At 45.7% G+C, this 17497-nt stretch overlaps 2 protein-coding genes across 2 annotated transcripts in view; both read left to right on the top strand.

The window, feature by feature from the left end:
- Window positions 1-2366: 2366 nt before the first annotated feature.
- Window positions 2367-17497, top strand: part of LOC129651405 (WAP four-disulfide core domain protein 18-like) — a 31508-nt gene continuing 16377 nt past the window's right edge. The window contains exon 1 of the mRNA XM_055580141.1: window positions 2367-2373. The gene's annotated coding sequence lies outside the window, so the exon portion shown is untranslated. The remainder of the gene's footprint in view (window positions 2374-17497) is intronic.
- Window positions 9665-10767, top strand: LOC129650871 (C-C motif chemokine 3-like). Its single transcript, XM_055579666.1, has 3 exons — window positions 9665-9740; window positions 10160-10274; window positions 10677-10767. The coding sequence occupies exons 1-3, from the start codon at window positions 9665-9667 to the stop codon at window positions 10765-10767; spliced, it is 282 nt and encodes a 93-aa protein (XP_055435641.1).

Raw genomic sequence — 17497 nt, 5'->3', positions numbered from 1 at the left:
CTCAAGGCATTTGTGGCATCAGCATCTGGGATCATGTTTAAAAATGTTTTAGAGTTTGAGATTTTCTAAACCACCTGGGTGATGGGGCCTGGCCTCCACTTTGTTCAAGGAATGGTTTTCTTCTCATTTACTTTTCCTCCTATAAGCCCAGACAGAGGATGGTTTCTTGCAGTCCCTTCACTTGGGCAGCACTGGACTTTGTTTTCCTCTAGCCGAGAAAGGCTGTGAAAGGTTCAGTTCATCTTCTCAGCCACCTCTTCTGAATTGCAAACATCCTCAATCTAGAAGAGACTGCACTGCCAGGCTCAAATTTCTGGATTTCTATCATCTCTGGATAGAGAAAGCCTCTTGATGAGGGTGAAAGAGGAGAGTGGAAAAGCTGACTTAAAACTCAAAATTCAAAATACTAAGATCATGGCATCCAGTCCCATCACTTCATGGCAAATAGATGGAGAAAAAGTAGAAACAGTGCTTGGGCTCCAAAATCACTGTAGATGGTGACTGTAGCCTTGAAATTAAAAGATGCATGCTCCTTGGAAGAAAAGCTATGACAAACCTAGATAGCATACTAAAAAGCAGAGACATCACTTTGCCAACAAAGGTCCATATAGTCAAAACTATGGTTTTTCCAGTAGCCATGTATGGATGTGAGAGTTGAGCTATAAAGAAAGCTGAGGGCCAAAGAATTGATGCTTCTGAACTGTGGAGCTGGATAAGACTCTTGAGAGTCCCTTGGACTGCAAGGAGATCAAACCATTCAATCGTAAAGGAAACTAGTTCTGAATATTCATTGGAAGGACTGATGCTGAAGCTCCAATACTTTGGCCACCTGATGTGACGAGCCGACTCATTGGAAAAGACCCTGATGCTGGAAAAGATTGAAGGCAAGAGGAAAAGGGGACGACAGAGGAAGAGAGGGTTGGATGGCATCACCAACTTGAAGGACATGAGTTTGAGCAAACTCTGGGAGGTAGTGAAGGACAAGGAAGCCTGGCGTTCTGCAGTCTATGGGCTCGCAAAGAATCGGACACAACTTAGTGACCGATAGCAACAACATCCTTTCTGGGGTCTTTAAGCAACAATTCCTTACTTCTGACTTGCTGAGGTAGGTTGTCTCTTGACAGAGAATTCTACATTCCTGGTAAATCTGCTTCATGTGGAACACTGAGGAACAAATTCCTAGTGTTTAATTAAGAGTGTGGGGCTTGCTCTAGTCTGCAGTTTTGATCACAACATTACCAATTGTGTGACCTTGGACAATCTCACTGAAACTCTGTTTTCTCATTTCTCAGAGTACACACAACACAGTGATTTTGAAGAATAGACCATGCATGTAAATCCCTTAGTTACCAGAGAGGTTTAGGGTGTACATAAGAATCATTCAGTTGCCAATTTGCGTGGTTGCTTATGAGGAAAGAGGAGAGTGAAAGAGTTGGCTTAAAACTCAACATTCAAAAAACAAGGATCATGGCATCTGGTCTCATCACTCCATGGCAAATAGATGGAAAAACAATGGAAACAGTGACTGACTTTATTTTCTTGGGCTCCATAATCACTGCAGATGGTGATGGCAGCCATGAAATTAAAAGACACTCGCTCCTTGGAAGAAAAGCTATGATAAACCTAGACAGCATATTAAAAAGCAGAGACATTACTTTGCCAACAAATGTCCAACTAGTCAAAGCTATGGTTTTTCCAGTAGTCATGTATGGATGTGAGAGTTAGACTATAAAGAAAGTTGAGCACCGAAGAATTGATGCTTTTGAACTGTGGTGTTGGAGAAGACTCTTGAGAGTCCGTTGGACTGCAAGGAGATCCAACCAGTCCATCCTAAAGGAGATCAGTCCTGGGTGTTCATTGGAAGGACTGATATTGAAGCTGAAAATCCAATACTTTGGCCACCTGATGCAAAGAACTCACTCCTTGGAAAAGACCCTGATGCTTGGAAAGATTGAAGGCAGGAGGAGAAGGGGACGACAGAGGGTGAGATGGTTGTATGGCATCACTGACTCAATGAACATGAGTTTGAGCAAGCTCCAGGAGTTGGTGATGGACAGGGAAGCCTGGCTTGCTGCAGTCCATGGGGTTGCAAAGAGTTGGACATGACTGAGAGACTGAACTGAGCTGAACTGACTTATGAGGAAATTGTTTCTCCAGATGTGGGGCCAGGAGTTGGCATCACCCAGGGATCAGCTTGGGCTTCCCTGGTGGTTCAGATGACAAAGAATTTGCCTGCAGTGTGGGAGACCTGGGCTCGATCCCTGGATTGGGAAGATCTCCTGGAGGAGGGCATGGCAACCCAGTATTCCTCCAATATTCTTGCCAGGAAAATCCCCATGGGCAGTGGAGCCTGGCAGGCTACAGTACATGGGGTCACAAAGAATCAGACACGACTGAGTAATGAAGCACAGTACACAGAGCAGGGATCAGGCTTAGCTGTTTCCTTTCCATGTGACAGATTTCTCTCTGAAGTGAATGATCACAGCCTTCTTCCATAGAGCCGGACACCCTGATGGACTCCCACAATTGTCCTAACTGTATAAACGTGACATGCAAAAACACCAAAAAGGATAAGCCAAGCTTAACCACGCCCTAGATGGAAAGAACGGAATTGGAAAGCCTGGAGGTACAAGGATGGTGAAACTCAAGATTATCTTTCCAGTAATTTGTCTATTTGTTGAATACTCACCATAGACCTACAAGTCTGGATTTAACACTTTAGGAGGGTCAGCAGCTGTAAACATGGCCATACTCTTTGATCCAGAAATTCTATTTTTCAGAACCTATTTTATGGAAATTAACTCACAAATGGGGAAAATTTTAAGCACAGTGGTTTCTTTGTGGTAGTTTATCTATGATCATATAATTGATAGCCAACTATATAGTCTACATTGCTAGACTGGTAAACTGACAGACATAGTGGTTAATGTTTAAGAGCCTAATGCCAGCCTCTTACACAAATAGAATGACATGGAAAGACTTGATTTTTAATATTATATATGAATAAGCAAGATGCAAAAAATGCAATCCTGGGAAGAAGAGAAAAACAGAAAGAAATAAACCACCTTTTTTTGCCGATCCACTCCTCACCCCATGTCCCATGGGCTGTCTCCTCTACACAAGCCCAGCCTGTCACTAGGAAGGAGGAATGATTCTGATATTACACCAGGATAAGAACACATGATCATCAACAAATTTTTGACAGGTCTGGAGAGAAATGAGAGAAACAGCAGGCTCTGAGGTGTCTGCCCTAACCATGAGGAAGTGGCAATCAAAAACCCCAGAAAAGCCAGGTCAATTTCTTCCCCCCTTGGAGGATGGCCGGCCAGAAGTTGGTGATGTTAGTGCTCAGGGCTGCGGAGTAGGGCACAAAATGAACCAAGTAAATTGAGCATTTCTTCTTGACCGTGAATTACTGTTTTGAATCTCTGCCTATCTTGCTCTCAGTCTCTGTCTCCCTCTTCAGAGAATATAGCTATTGGGTCAGGGAGCCCTTGTTCCATCTCTTTTGGGGAAATTCATCTGGTCCACAGAGACAATCACCAGCAAGATGCCACCTTCTGTACATCACCCAAAGGGTGGAGCTCCTTGGGAGAGCCAAGGGACTCTGTCATTTTGTTCATCCTAGGAACCAACTGGACCTGGCATTTGCATCTTATTAGTGAATGCCGGAGAAGGCAATGGCACCCCGCTCCAGTACTCTTGCCTGGAAAATCCCATGGACAGAGGAGCCTGGTAGGCTGCAGTCCATGGGGTCGCAAAGAGTTGGACACGACTGAGCGACTTCACTTTCACTTTTCACTTTCATGCATTGGAGAAGGAAATGGCAACCCACTCCAGTGTTCTTGCCTGGAGAGTCCCAGGGATGGGGGAGCCTGGTGGGCTGCCGTCTATGGGGTCGCACAGAGTCGGACATGATTGAAGCGACTTAGTAGTAGTAGTGAATGCATTAGACCTCAATTTTCCCCACTAACAATGGGTCTACCAGATCCAGAGACAAGATAGTTAAAACTTCCTGAGAAGTTTGGGAAATAGCTCAGAATGTTTTAAAACCTTCTGTGAAGTTCTTTGCTTTCATGTGAGAAATCTCAACCATAGAGTTTAAATGATGTGGTTTAGACATCCATCCAGAGCATTGAGAAACAATTCTAAGAGAAAGGAAGGATGAGAGTCTTGTGATACAGACAAAACTCATGAGCTGAGGGATGGAGTGAGGAGATGGTTGACCAGAGCAGCATGGGAACTCATCAATGATAGGCAGGAAGAGGGCAAAGTCAAGATAGAATGGGGCAAGTGCTGCTGCCTCCATCCTTTGGGAGTCCATCCTGTATCCTTGTCCCTTTATAGGCAACTCTAGAGCATGAGAAACTGGAGGCTGGGCATGATCAGAGGGGAAGTTGCTGCATGGTGTCTTGTTAGGAGTTGTACATGTTGGGGTCCCTGGGGGTCACACAGAGGTTCAGAGCATCCAAGAAGAGCCCAGTTGCTCATTTGTTGGGGCTGATTGGCTGGAAAGGTTTTGGCCAGTGACAGGAGGTGAGATGATGCTAGTGTCAGAGCCGTGAGGACATGGAAAGATCTACAGATTAATAGTTCCTCCCACAGAGCACATCTGATGCTCTGCTGCAGCTGTTCCGATCACAGAGGGTGACACCTACGGGTGATACCACAGCACCCCGAGCACACAAGTCCCACTGGAAACCGCATCCTGGGTGAAAAGGACCATGACATCATGTTGCTCGGACCGCTTCTGAGGAAATGATTCACGAACAAGGAGGTGGGGGAGCCAGGAGTTGCCGTCACTAGGGGACCAAGCTTAGCTGGTCTTCTACCACGAACAGAGCTTTATGGATCATACCATTACCTTTTGCTTTTCTCAGAGCAGACATTTCTAATGTTCTTCAAGGTGTTTTGACTGTGGCATATCTACTGATGCTGTAGAGTCTTCAGTAGCCTGAGCTGTGTTTGATCAAAACTCAGAGGGACAGAATGAAATTGGGGAAGTCTGGGACATGACAGATTTGATGTGATAGATAAATCTGGCTTTTAAATCACTATTTCATTCATCAAACATTCACCAGTCCCTACAATATACCATTAAAATCTTGTTTAACAGTTGGGTATATAAATGAATGCACATTAGACATGGGGTGTCTCTGTAAAGCAGGAGTCCTAAATGTCCTTATTTTTTGGCCCAGAAAGTCTACAGCTAGGAAAATATCCTATGGGGAAAAAACCTCATTTGTTGAAAAAGGTTTATGCAGATAGATATTTGGTGAAGCATATTTACAGCAATTAAAAACTGAAAACAGTCCAAATGTGCTACAGTAGTGGATGACAATATTAATACACTAGGCTGATGGATGAGAAAATTAGGCAGCTCTTAAAAATACTGGAATGATTTGGAAAAGTCTTGTACTGTTAAGTGTAAATAAGAAAAATAAAATTTGCATTCATATCATGGCTACAATTATGTCCCTTCCCTTTCCCACATACACGGTAAAAAGAGATAAAAAGCAAATAAGTAAATGGAACTATCATAAGCCTAGGAGAAAATGCACTTGAAAGAAATAAACCAAATTAATAGTCATTTGCTAAGTCACTTCAATCGTGTCTGACTCTGTGCGACCCCATAGATGGCAGCCCACCAGGCTCCCCTGTCCCTGGGATTCTCCAGGCAAGAACACTGGAGTGGGTTGCCATTTCCTTCTCCAATGCATGAAGGTGAAAAGTGAAAGTGTAGTCGCTCAGTCGTATCTGACTCTTAGCGACCCCATGGATTGCAGCCTACCAGGCTCCTCCATCCATGGGATTTTCCAGGCAAGAGTACTGGAGTGGGGTGCCATTGCCTTCTCCGTTAATAGTCATTAGGTTTGGATAATAGAACTTTTCCTACCTTTAGGGAAAGACATTTTATTCAGATTGTGCCTGAGTTCATTTATGTCACAATAAGACAGGAAGAATATAGACGAACACCACCCCCCAACCCCGGCTCCACATCCTTACTTGCATTTGCCACTCTGCCTACCCAACTTTCAGAAATGAAACAATTCTCTATTCTTTTCTGCATTTTATATATATTTAAAATCAGCTTTAACTACTTTTGAGCGTATTCTATAGTCAACATTACAAATTATGATTTTAAAAAAGCCCAATTGCAATTTAAAACACTAGCAACATTACTTTCTCTCCACTCCTGTGAGACTCCCTCTTATGCAGTGGATGAGACTTTTTGAGAAGATGTGATGGCTGAGTAGCGGCAGCTATTTCCCCACCAGGAGGTGACAAGCCCAAAGAAGAAAAGCCAACAAACTGTTGAAGGGAGATATTTTCAGAAGAGTCGTTAATGATATCATTGAAGTGCTAGACAAACCCTGGAAATGCCTTGACTTTACAATAAGGAAACAGGAAATGTTCTAGGATTCTTTAATAGCAAGGACTTCCTCTAAAATTTATTTACCTCCACAGTTTCTAAGGGCAAATTATTACTACAAGAGGTGAATTTGTTATCATATTTAGTTGTAAGTGATCTTTTAATTTGGAGAAGGCAATGGCACCCCACTCCAGTACTCTTGCCTGGCAAATCCCATGGACAGAGGAGCCTGGTGGGCTGCAGTCCATGCATCGCTAGGAGTCGGACACAACTGAGAGACTTTACTTTCACTTTTCACTTTCATGCACTGGAGAAGGAAATGGCAACCCACTCCAGTGTTCTTGCCTGGAGAATCCCAGGGACGGGGGAGCCTGGTGGGCTGCCGTCTCTGGGGTCGCATAGAGTCAGACACGACTGAAGCGACTTAGCAGCAGCAGCATCTTTTAATTGTTATAAATAAGCTGTTATACAGGTGACCTCATCATTGTGCTTATGTCCATAGGCTAGATCTCTGGCAGAGTTTTTCTGTTTAAAGGGTAGCAACAGTTTAAGGGTCATCATATTAGCTCCCAATTAGCCCAGCTAGAAGGTCTTGTAGGTCTTCATAGAACTGTTCAACTTCAGCTTCTTCAGCATCAGTAGTTGGGACATAGACTTGGATTACTGTCATATTGAATGGTTTTCTTTGGAAATGAACCGAGATCACTCTGTCATTTTTGAAACGCAAGTACTACCTTTTGGACTCTTTTGTTGACTATGAGGGCTACTCCATTTCCTCTAAGGGATTCTTGCCCACAGTGGTAGATGTAATGATCATCTGAATTAAATTCACCCATTCCCATCCATTTTAGTTTACTGATTCCTAAAGCGTCGATGTTCACTCTTGGCATCTCCTTTTTCAGTTCAGTTCAGTACAGTTTAGTCGCTCAGTCGTGTCCTACTCTTTGAGACCCCATGAATCGCAGCATGCCAGGCCTCCCTGTCCATCACCAACTCCCGGAGTCCACCCAAACTTGTGTCCATCGAGTCGGTGATGCCATCCAGCCATCTCATCCTCTGTCGTCCCCTTCTCCTCCTGCCCCTAATCCCTCCCAGCATCAGGGTCTTTTCCAATGAGTCAACTCTTCACATGAGGTGGCCAAAGTATGGGAGTTTCAGTTTCAGCATCAGTCCTTCCAATGAACACCCAGGACTGATATCCTTTAGGATGGACTAGTTGGATCTCCTTGCAGTCCAAGGGACTTTCAAGAGTCTTCTCCAACACCACAGTTCAAAAGCATCAATTCTTCGGTGCTCAGCTTTCTTCACAGTCCAACTCTCACATCCATACATGACTACTGGAAAAACCATAGCCTTGACTAGTTGGACCTTTGTTGGCAAAGTAACGTCTCTGCTTTTGAATATGCTGTTTAGGTTGGTCATAACTTTCCTTCCAAAGAGTAAGCGTCTTTTAATTTCATGGCTGCAATCACCATCTGCAGTGATTTTGGAGCCCCCAAAAATAAAGTCACTATTTCCACTGTTTCCCCATCTATGTTCCATGAAGTGATGGGACCAGATGCCATGATCTTCGTTTTCTGAATGTTGAGCTTTAAGCCAACTTTTCACTCTCCTCTTTCACTTTCATCAGGAGGCTTTTTAGTTCCTCTTCACTTTCTGCCATAAGGGTGGTGTCATCTGCATATCTGAGGTTATTGATATTTCTCCTGGCCATCTTGATTCCAGCTTGTGCTTCTTCCAGCCCAGCGTTTCTCATGATGTACTCTGCATATAAGTTAAATAAGCAGGGTGACAATATACAGCCTTGACGTACTCCTTTTCCTATTTGGAACCAGTCTGTTGTTCCATGTCCAGTTCTAACTGTTTGACCACTTCTGATTACCTTGATTCATGGACCTAACATTCCAGGTTCCTATGCAATATTGTTCTCTACAGCATCAGACTTTCACCATCAGACACATCCACAATTGGGTGTCGTTTCCACTTTGGCTCAGCCTCTTCATTCCTTCTGGAGTTATTTCTCTGCTCTTCTCCAGCACTTTGGGCACCTACCAACCTGAGGGGTTCACCTTTCAGTGTCATATCTTTATGCCTTCTCGTACTGTTCATGGGGTTCTCAAGGCAAGAATGTTGAAGTGGTTTGCCATTCCTTTCTCCAAACCAGGGACTAGATATTCTGTGTCCATCAGCCTGTTAATGGTGATGTCTGCAGGAATTTGACTGGACTGTTCTTTTTGTGGGGGCCCCACAGATATTTCCCCAGCTGGAGCCAGTGTTCAAGCTGGACGGGCCATTAAGGTTCTTATTATTAGTGTAAGATGAACCTCAACAACCATCAGGGGACTTTGAAAGACAAGTTTTGTTACTAGGAGTTCCAGAGGGTAGACAGCACGGCTGCAGCTGCACAGTGAGGTCTCAGAGGGAGAGAGCTCAGACCTGGGGCTCTGCCTTTATTGGGGTGAGGGTGGGGTGCCCAGAGTTTTGCAGGTTCACTCTTTATTAGTGAATTTAAAAGATAAGAGAGAAAGTGTGGAAGGGAAAAGGGAAGCCACTCAAATGGTCAGTTATCTAGGTCATCCAGAACTTTCTAAAAGGGGAACTCCATGGGTAGGGCAGCCTGGCCCATCATCTAGTTCTGTATCGGGGGATGTGCTTATTCAAGATGGATATCTTCGAAATGGATGCCTCGCAATCAAAAGCTTAAGGTAGACTGTTTGAGGAATGAGCCAAAGTCTGCAAGGCCAGCCTCACCCTGGCCCCTTCTGCAGCTGAGTATTCCCCAGATCTGTCCCCACCCAGGGTGTGCTTTTAGCTTGGCTCGGGGGGCTTCTCAAGACTCCGTGGTATTATCATCTAGGTCAGAGCTGTGTTGTCGGGACAGCTGGGGGTGGGTCCCAGAAGGTTCAGCTCTGTGGGGAGATGCTTGGTATACAGACCTGCCCTTGTGAGAAAGCACCACCTAACCTTGTCACAGGGTCACACCAGCCTCTCACCTCCTCTCACTGGGGAAACCATTTCCCCATCAAGTAAGCAACACAAGCGTTCCTGCAAATACGCTGAGCCTTTGTGGTGACCCAAAGCTTTGCTGGCTTCTGCCACTCACAGCATGATACCAACGCTGTGATGAAAAATACACCCCCCGCCTCGGTCTCCACAAGTTTCCATCCTCTAGTGTCCCAAGGCTGCCTATAAAGAGAGGACACAGCCCGGACCCCAGCAGGAGGCTGCAGCTTCAAGTCTCCGAGTCCAGCTCCACTGGGCCCACCTGACTCTCTTTCATCGTCCTGCATCATGGAGGTCCCCGGGGCCGCCCTGGCTGTCCTGCTGCTCACCGCGGCCCTCTCTGCCCACACCTGCTCTGCCACCTGTGAGGCCTGTCCCCAACTCTTGGCCAGGGTCTTTCACCTGAGCCCTTAAGTAGAGAGCTTCAGAGAGACTTCAGACACTATTTCCTGAGAAGAACTTTCCTTCCCAGGGTGGTTTTTAGCAATTCTATTCTCTAGCTCTGAGAGACAGTGGGAGGGAAGCCCATTTTATGGATTCCTGGGAAAATGAAGCCCAAGTGGGATTCTGACAAAAGCTGGAATCTGTGTCCAGTGGGCTCCCAGTGTAGCCTTTGGTCTCCTCTGGAATCCAGTTGAAATAACACCACTTCCTCCTGAATTCCCCCACCCCCACCCCCCACCCCCGGCGCTACCTCCTTTAGGTCTGCCTGACCCTCGAGGGGCCGCTTGGCTGCCTTTCCCCATGAACAAGGACTTACCACGGTCTGTCCCTCTCTCACAGTTGGTACCAACACCCCGACCGACTGCTGCTTCTCCTTCGTCTCCCGGCAGATCCCGCGCAAATTCGTGGACGACTATTATGAGACCAGCAGCCAGTGCTCCAAGCCCGGCATCATGTAAGGGCCAGCCTTCCTGCCCGCCCTGGGGAAGGAGCCTGGGGGTCTGAGGCACCTCCTCAGAGCTCAGGACACCAGGGGGGCCCCTGCCGTGTTTTCTCACCTGGTTTGGGGCCTGCAGAGGGTCCTGGGGGTCTGCCCCTGGGCAGAGGGAGGAGAGGGAAGGGGTGACAGCAGGAAGCTGTCCTCTCTCTCATTTGCCAAACAACAGTGCTGGCTTTCCGAGGGGACCCCCATAGGAGACCCAGGAAGGTCTGTGAACCCAGGGTTAAAGGGACATGATTTGAGCATGTGGACAGGCCCTGAGATGTCCGGGGCAGAAGGAGGGAGGGGTCCCTGGGGGCCCAGGATCCCCCTCATGCTGCACTCACCAGTGTGTAACCCTTCTGCTCCTCTCCTCAGCTTCAAGACCAAAAGAGGCCGGCAGGTCTGTGCCGACCCCAGTGAGGACTGGGTCCAGGAATACATCACCGACCTGGAGCTGAATCCCTGAGTGGCCTGGGAGCTGCAGGGAAGACGTTCCCTCTATGGACAGTCGGGGAAGCAGGGCGATGACCCTGGGACTCCAAAAGGCACCTCTTCTGTGGGTCACACCCCATCCCCAGCCACTCACTTCACTTTAATGTCTCCTATTTAACTTTTGTCATTTATTTCCACCGTGGAAATGCGTGATGTCATGAATATCTGCTCTGACCCCCTCTTCCCCACCCATCCCTCCCCCTTCCTTGGTAACTGTCCTCACTCTCAGTACGTGGATCAATCAGTGTGATTGGCGCTCTCCTGGCACCACTCGTATATTACATGCCAAACAACAAACGCTGGTTGAGTGGTTTTGCCCAGGACTATGATTCAAAATATTGAAGGCTCTTCCATAAAAGGTAAACCAGCCTTTTCCTTGTGGTGACTCTCTTGATTTTGTCTTCCCAGCAGCCAGAATCACGGGTAGAGACTAATACGGGGTGAGGGGGGGAGAATAGGGAAATATGAAAAGGGGCCGACCACGAGTAAGGAAAAACATCCTAGAACAAAAACACCAGACATTCCCCTGGAGATACTGTCCAGGAAAGTTAAAACTGGCACATTAATTTTTAAAATTTATTTTTATTTTAAAAAAATATTTCTTTGTTTATTTTTGGTTGTGCGGGATCTTAGTTGCAGTGTGTGGGCTCAGTAGTTACAACACAAGGACTTGTTTGTTCCATAGCATGTGGGGTCTTAGTTCCCCGACCAGGGATTGAACCTCTGTTCCCTGTACTGGAAGGTGGATTCTTCACCACTGAACTGCCAGGGGAGTCCCGACATGTTATTTTATAACCAAATCATAATTTACCTACTTAAATGAAAACCAAGGTGGTGTGTATTTTGTGCACACAATTGCATTTTTGTATGTGATTTCCTCAAAAAAATGGCTCACACTTGTTGAGGTCTTATCAAGTGCTAGGTTTTACGATCAGTGCTTATAGTAGTGCTGTGCTAAGTGCTCACCTTGGTGACAGGTAAGCCAACCCTGCCTGCCGTCTAACAAGAATACCCTACCCGCCAGTTGATGGAGAGCCTTGCTCACCTTCTCCATTGTTCTAACACTCTGCTTTTTGGGGGAATATTCTTCAAGCCTATATCTGAGCTGAGACTTGGGGGCTAGAGTGGCCAGAGTTAAATTTAAAAATATGGGATGAAGCATTCTTTAGCATAAGGATGTCCCATGCAATTGTTGGGACATACTCATACAAAAATTATTTGTTGGGTATCTGAAGTTCAATTTTAACTGGGATTACTGTATTCTACCCGGTGACCCTACTTGGGGTACACACCTCTCATTAAGGCTGCCTGTTTCCTGTTGAAGTTGGGTACCTAAGGATTGGCTTGAATGCAAGTACTTTTCAACATTGAATTCACATTAGAATCACTTGGTGGTGGTTGTCTAGTTGCTAAGTCGTGACTGACTCTTTGTGACCCCATGGACTGTAGCCCGGCAGGCTCCTCTGTCCACGGGATTCACCAGGCAAGAATACTGGAGTGGGTGGCTGGGCCCTTCTCCTTGGGATCTTCCCAACCCAGCGAGCGAACCCACGTCTCCTGCACGGCAGGCAGATTCTTTACTGCTGAGTCACAGGGGAAGCCTCAGAATCACTTGGGAGAGCTTTCTGAAAACTTCATTGCCAGGAGCTCACCTCCAAAGTCAAGGCTCTAATGACATCTAAATGAAACCTGGACATCAGTAATTTTAAAATGTTAATAATGCACATCTAGTTTGAGAAGCGACGTTGGAGTGTAGTCTTAGCCTGTTTTTGCCTGGTCTTGGGGTTTCAGAGGTGATACAACTCTCTTCCAGTTTTTCAAGGCTTCTGATCTGTTTTTCTTGTCAGGTTCGTTGGATGGTTAATTAGCAGAAAATCTGTCAGCTATTGTTACTTCTAGAACAGGGATTTAGGACTCCTCCTCTCTCATAGCACAGTGCTGGGAGCTCTGGGCCTCGGCTTTCCTCACCACATGCCTCTCCCCCATGTAACTGGCTCTGGGCCCCACACTGCCCTCTGCTGATGAAACGATGCCACAGGCGGGGAGGTTGCCCTGATCAGCTCTCTGCCTCCAAATGCATCCCACCAGCCCACCTCCTCACAAGGAACAGGAGGGTTGGTTTTGTTCACAGGATGAATTTCTTAAAGGAGGGGTCTGAGAACAGGATGAACCGGGCTGTTTATGGATTCCACTTTTTGTCTTTTCTAGTCTCCCATCCTGTCATTTCTGCTTATACTAACCTTAGCTTGGAGGGGAGAATTCTGCTTTTCCAGATGACTGATTTTCAACCAGCAAGCAGAAAGGGTTTATCTTAAACAAGCTATATTTTTCTTCCTTCTCTGCTATCGGAGGAGCCAATTTCAAGGTGAGCTAATCTCTTTCTTAAAGGGCTTTGCTGATTTATGCAAGAAGTAATCATTCTTCAACACCCTGAATTTTCCTTTTTGATGTAACCTTGGTGATGCAGATGGCCTTGCTGAAAATATATAAGAAGCCATGGGGATGACCAGCTGTCCTGCTGGTTAGAGATGTCCTCCCTGACTTTGACCTCAGCTACTGCCCTTGGCCAAGTCCACTTTCGGGGTCTGTTGCCTGCAACACTGCAGTCTACATCAGTTTGGGGTATTTTGAGTTGCTGTATCAGAAAAGCTGGCTCAATCTGGCTTAACTGATAAAGGGAGCTTGTTAGTTCACATAACTGAAGTTTCAAGAAATGGATTACCTTCAGGCAAAGCTTGATCCTGTGGTCCATAAAGTATCACCATAAACCATGTTTCTTTATAAATTTTTGATCTCCATTCAATTTGGGAGCTTCATCTTAGGACTTCTACTGTAGAGTGAGTCAGCTTGCTTGCAGTCCCCACCCCCCTTGAGACCCCTTCATGGGGTTTCAGGAGAAAAAGTAATGACCTCTCCGCACAAAGGCGGAACCCGCCAGGTGGGCCACTCTTTCTTCTTCCTGTAGATGTCGACTTTCTGAGCCAGACTGAGCAAGAGAGAAGAAATGAAGATCAGAGGCAGGGCAGAGAAAGGAGTGTGCAGCAACTGTGCTCTCACCACATGGAATGAGTTTTCTCGTGGCCAGACCACCCTGTGGAAGGTTCTGGAGCTTGAGCCTTCTTCTCAGTGACACTGCACAGATTGGGGAATCATTATCCTACCTTGTCTGGGGAAGACCCAGTTTTTCCCAGTGTACCAGCATATTATTAATAATAGTATCCTCTTGGACTCTCAAAATGGTCATTTTATCAATAGTAGGTATACTGCTTGAAGGGTCTCTAACAGCAGAAGCTGGTGAGATGGTCTCGGGATTGACGTACACAGAGGTCCCTGACTGTGTGGGCAAAGGATGCTGAAATCCAGTCTGCATGTCACCTCTACAGTCTTACACCCAACACAGGGCCAGATGTGCTCCAAGAGGGAGCCTTTTCTTAATGTCCTCAGGCTAGCAAAGGCCCAGGTGTGCTACGAGTGGGGTGGGTGGAGGGAGAGGTGAAGGATGCAGGCAAAAGTGGGGTGTCGACATCAGGGAACTAGGCAAAGAAAGGACCCACAGAACCCCCTCCATGCAAAGAAATGCATGTGCTGCCCAAGAGAGCATCAGTGGCTTGTTGGTATTAAAAAAAAGAGGCAGAGTTAACAAGCCAAATGAAACAGGGACTATATCTGTGTGCATTTAAGAAAAGTTCTCTTAACTCCATTGTCATGCCACATAGACCACCCTCTCCCCAGGACCCCAGAAGAAGTAGGCCTTTAAAAGAGTAGAGAAGGCATCCAGGACTAAAGCCTCCTCTTCCTGCAAAACCCCTGAGCCTGATTTGCAGCAGTGGGGGGTGTGGAGGAGGCAGGAAGTGGAGATGAGATCAAATTTGAGACTGAAATTATAAACTGAAAGAATTTTTATTACTGTATGTGACCAGAAAGTTGTGGATCTGCCAAAAATGCTGTTAAGGTGAAACCAGTGGTGGGAGAAAAGTTCAGCATTTTATGTTTATTTTCTGTAAGCATCAGGATAGGACAGGCTATAGCTGAGTAACAAACGACCCCTCAATGGATTAACAAAATAAAAGTTTCTCACTGGCACCAGATCTGACGTAGGTCAGGTTGCTGGTTCTCAAAACTGAGCGTGCACCAGAGCCGCTGGAGGGCCTGTCTAAGCACAGAGTCCTGGTCCCCACGCGAGGGACTCTGATGCTGCGTGTCTGGGGTCCAGCTCGGCTCTGCTTTCTCATGGGCTTCCGGTGATGCTGACGGTGCTGGTCCATGAACCGCACTTGGAGTAGTACTGACCCCAGAGCAGCTTGCCTCTAGGCGGTGACACAGGAATCCAGGCTGCTTCCATCCTGTAGCTATCGATTCTGGAATGAGAAAGGAGACAGAAAAGCCATACTGCTTTTAACTGTCCTGGCCCAGAAGGGACACACATCACCTCTGCTTACAGTCCATTGACCAGAAGTAGTCATAGGAGACCAATTCATCTGCAGTGCAGGGAAACACATAGGCTATTAATGTTTAGGGAGCGCTAACGTCTCTGCCAGTTACTCTCAACAAGAGGTTAACCAACGAAAGGGGACCTTCCAAGGTGAACTTTTTTCTGGATACACCAGGTGGCTAGCCGGATCTTAGTTCCCCAATCAAGACTGAACCTATGTTCTTGGCAGTAAGAGCTGACTCCTAACCACTGGGCCACCAAGGGACTCCTGACCAGTGTGAACTTGCAGTCTATGCGGGTACTTACAGCTGCCCAAATGAAAGGTATATTCCATACTCAGAGTTTTAAATTAATATCATTGACATCTTTTCATCTCAGCACATTCATATCAATACTTCTTCCTTTTCAGTGGTTTCATATGTATTATGTGGGTGTACTATGGTATTTTTAACACTTAGAACGCTTGTGCACTGGTTTTGTTAGTTCGGCTGCACTGGGTCTTTGCTGCTGAGAGCAGGCTTTCTCTAGTTGGAGCCGTCGGGGGCTTCTCTTCATCGCGGTGCACAGGCTTCTCACTGCAGTGGTTTCTCTGGTTGTGGAGCGTGGGCTCTAGGCTTACGGGTGAAGCGTATGGGCTTCAGTAGGTGCAGCACACAGGCTCTCAGGAGTTGAGGCTCGCAGGCTTAGTTGTTCCTTGGCATGTGGGGTCCTCCCAGACCAGGGATCGAACCCTTGTCCCCTGCATTGGTAAGCAGATTCTTATCCACTGTGCCACCAGGGAAGTGCATGTGCAATGATGTTTTAAACTAGTCTCTTTCTCTCTCTCTCTTTTTGATGAATATCTTTTTCTTTCATTGTTTTCGCAAGCTGGGCTGCAAAGAACATCTGTGTGCCTGTACCTTTATATCTTTACATAGTGTTTCTTGAAATAATTTTTCAAAATAAGATAGATTGAAGAGTATGTACATTTTAAAATTTGCTAGAAACTGTCATTACGCTTCAAAAATGCTTAACATCAAAATTCCACTTTTTTAATACTAAAAAAATTGAGTGCTAGTGCTAAGTAGCTTCAGTCCTACCCGACTCTTTGCAAACCTGTGGAATGTAGCCCACACGGCTCCTCTGTCCATGGGATTTTCCAGGCAAGAACACTGGAGTGGGTTGCCATGCCCTCTTCCAGGGGATCTTCCTGACCCAGGGATCAAACCCTAATTTCTTATGTCTCCTGCATTGGCAGGTGGGTTCTTTACTACTAATGTCGCCTGGGAAATAGAGTTTAAAACAAAACAAAGTAAGTAGGGCTTAACAAAAATTAATACACATTTGCATTTCTCATATGTAGAATTTCTCCCTCTTGACTTTTACAACAGAAACTCTGATTTAGTCTAACTTTCTTATTCTTAAAAACATAATCTAGGCCAGGACTCAGGAAAGTTTTCCATAAAGGGTCAGATAGTAAATGTTTTGGGCTTTGCCTTCATACAGACTCAGCTGCAAGTATTTAACTCTGCCATAGTAATGGGAAAGCAGTCATAGACGTACCATATGGAATGGAATGGGCAAGGCTGTGTTCCTCTGAAATTTTATTTACAAAAAAAAAATTTTATTTACAGAAATTGTGTTGGATTTAAAAAAAAATTTTTGGCGGTGCCACATGATGTATTGGGATCTTAGTTCCCCAACCAGGGAGTAAACTGGTGGCCCCTGCAATGAAAGCTTGGAGTCTTAACCACTGGATCGCCAGAGAAGTCATAGTATTGTGCTGGATTTGTTCTGAGAACTCTAGTTTACTAACCCTGATCAAGATAATTGATCTAATAAATCATTTGTCCTTCATCATAGAAGTCTTATTGCTTGTATTGGCTGATTATCTTTTTCTTCTCTAATGTTAGCCGCTGATTTTGTTGAGTCATGAATTATAGGAAAATAATATCCAGGTATCATGTTTATTGCCACATGGATCTTATCAAGAAGAGTGGTAAATCCTCATTGACCGATTCCGTGGTTTTCGGTCTTTTGGCTTCATGTAAATCACTTGGGAATTTGGAAGAAAATCTATATTTCCCAGATCCTAAGAAATTCAGTTGTGACCATTTTAAGCAACTCTGCCAGATGGTTCTGGGCTGCTTGGAGAAATGCTGATATCAGCTTGCATTTTAGTTATATTATTTATTAGCTGTAAGACTGTGGGTGAGTTGTTTTAACTCTCCGAGCTAACATTTTTGCTTCTCTCAAATGGGGATACTTTGCTCTTAGTGAAATTGTTAAAACT

Source organism: Bubalus kerabau, chromosome 4 (genome assembly GCF_029407905.1).
Source record: "Bubalus kerabau isolate K-KA32 ecotype Philippines breed swamp buffalo chromosome 4, PCC_UOA_SB_1v2, whole genome shotgun sequence".
NCBI lineage: Eukaryota > Metazoa > Chordata > Mammalia > Artiodactyla > Bovidae > Bubalus > Bubalus kerabau.
The sequence above is the reverse complement of the archived record's forward strand: the minus strand, read 5'-3'. Positions and strand labels throughout refer to the sequence as shown.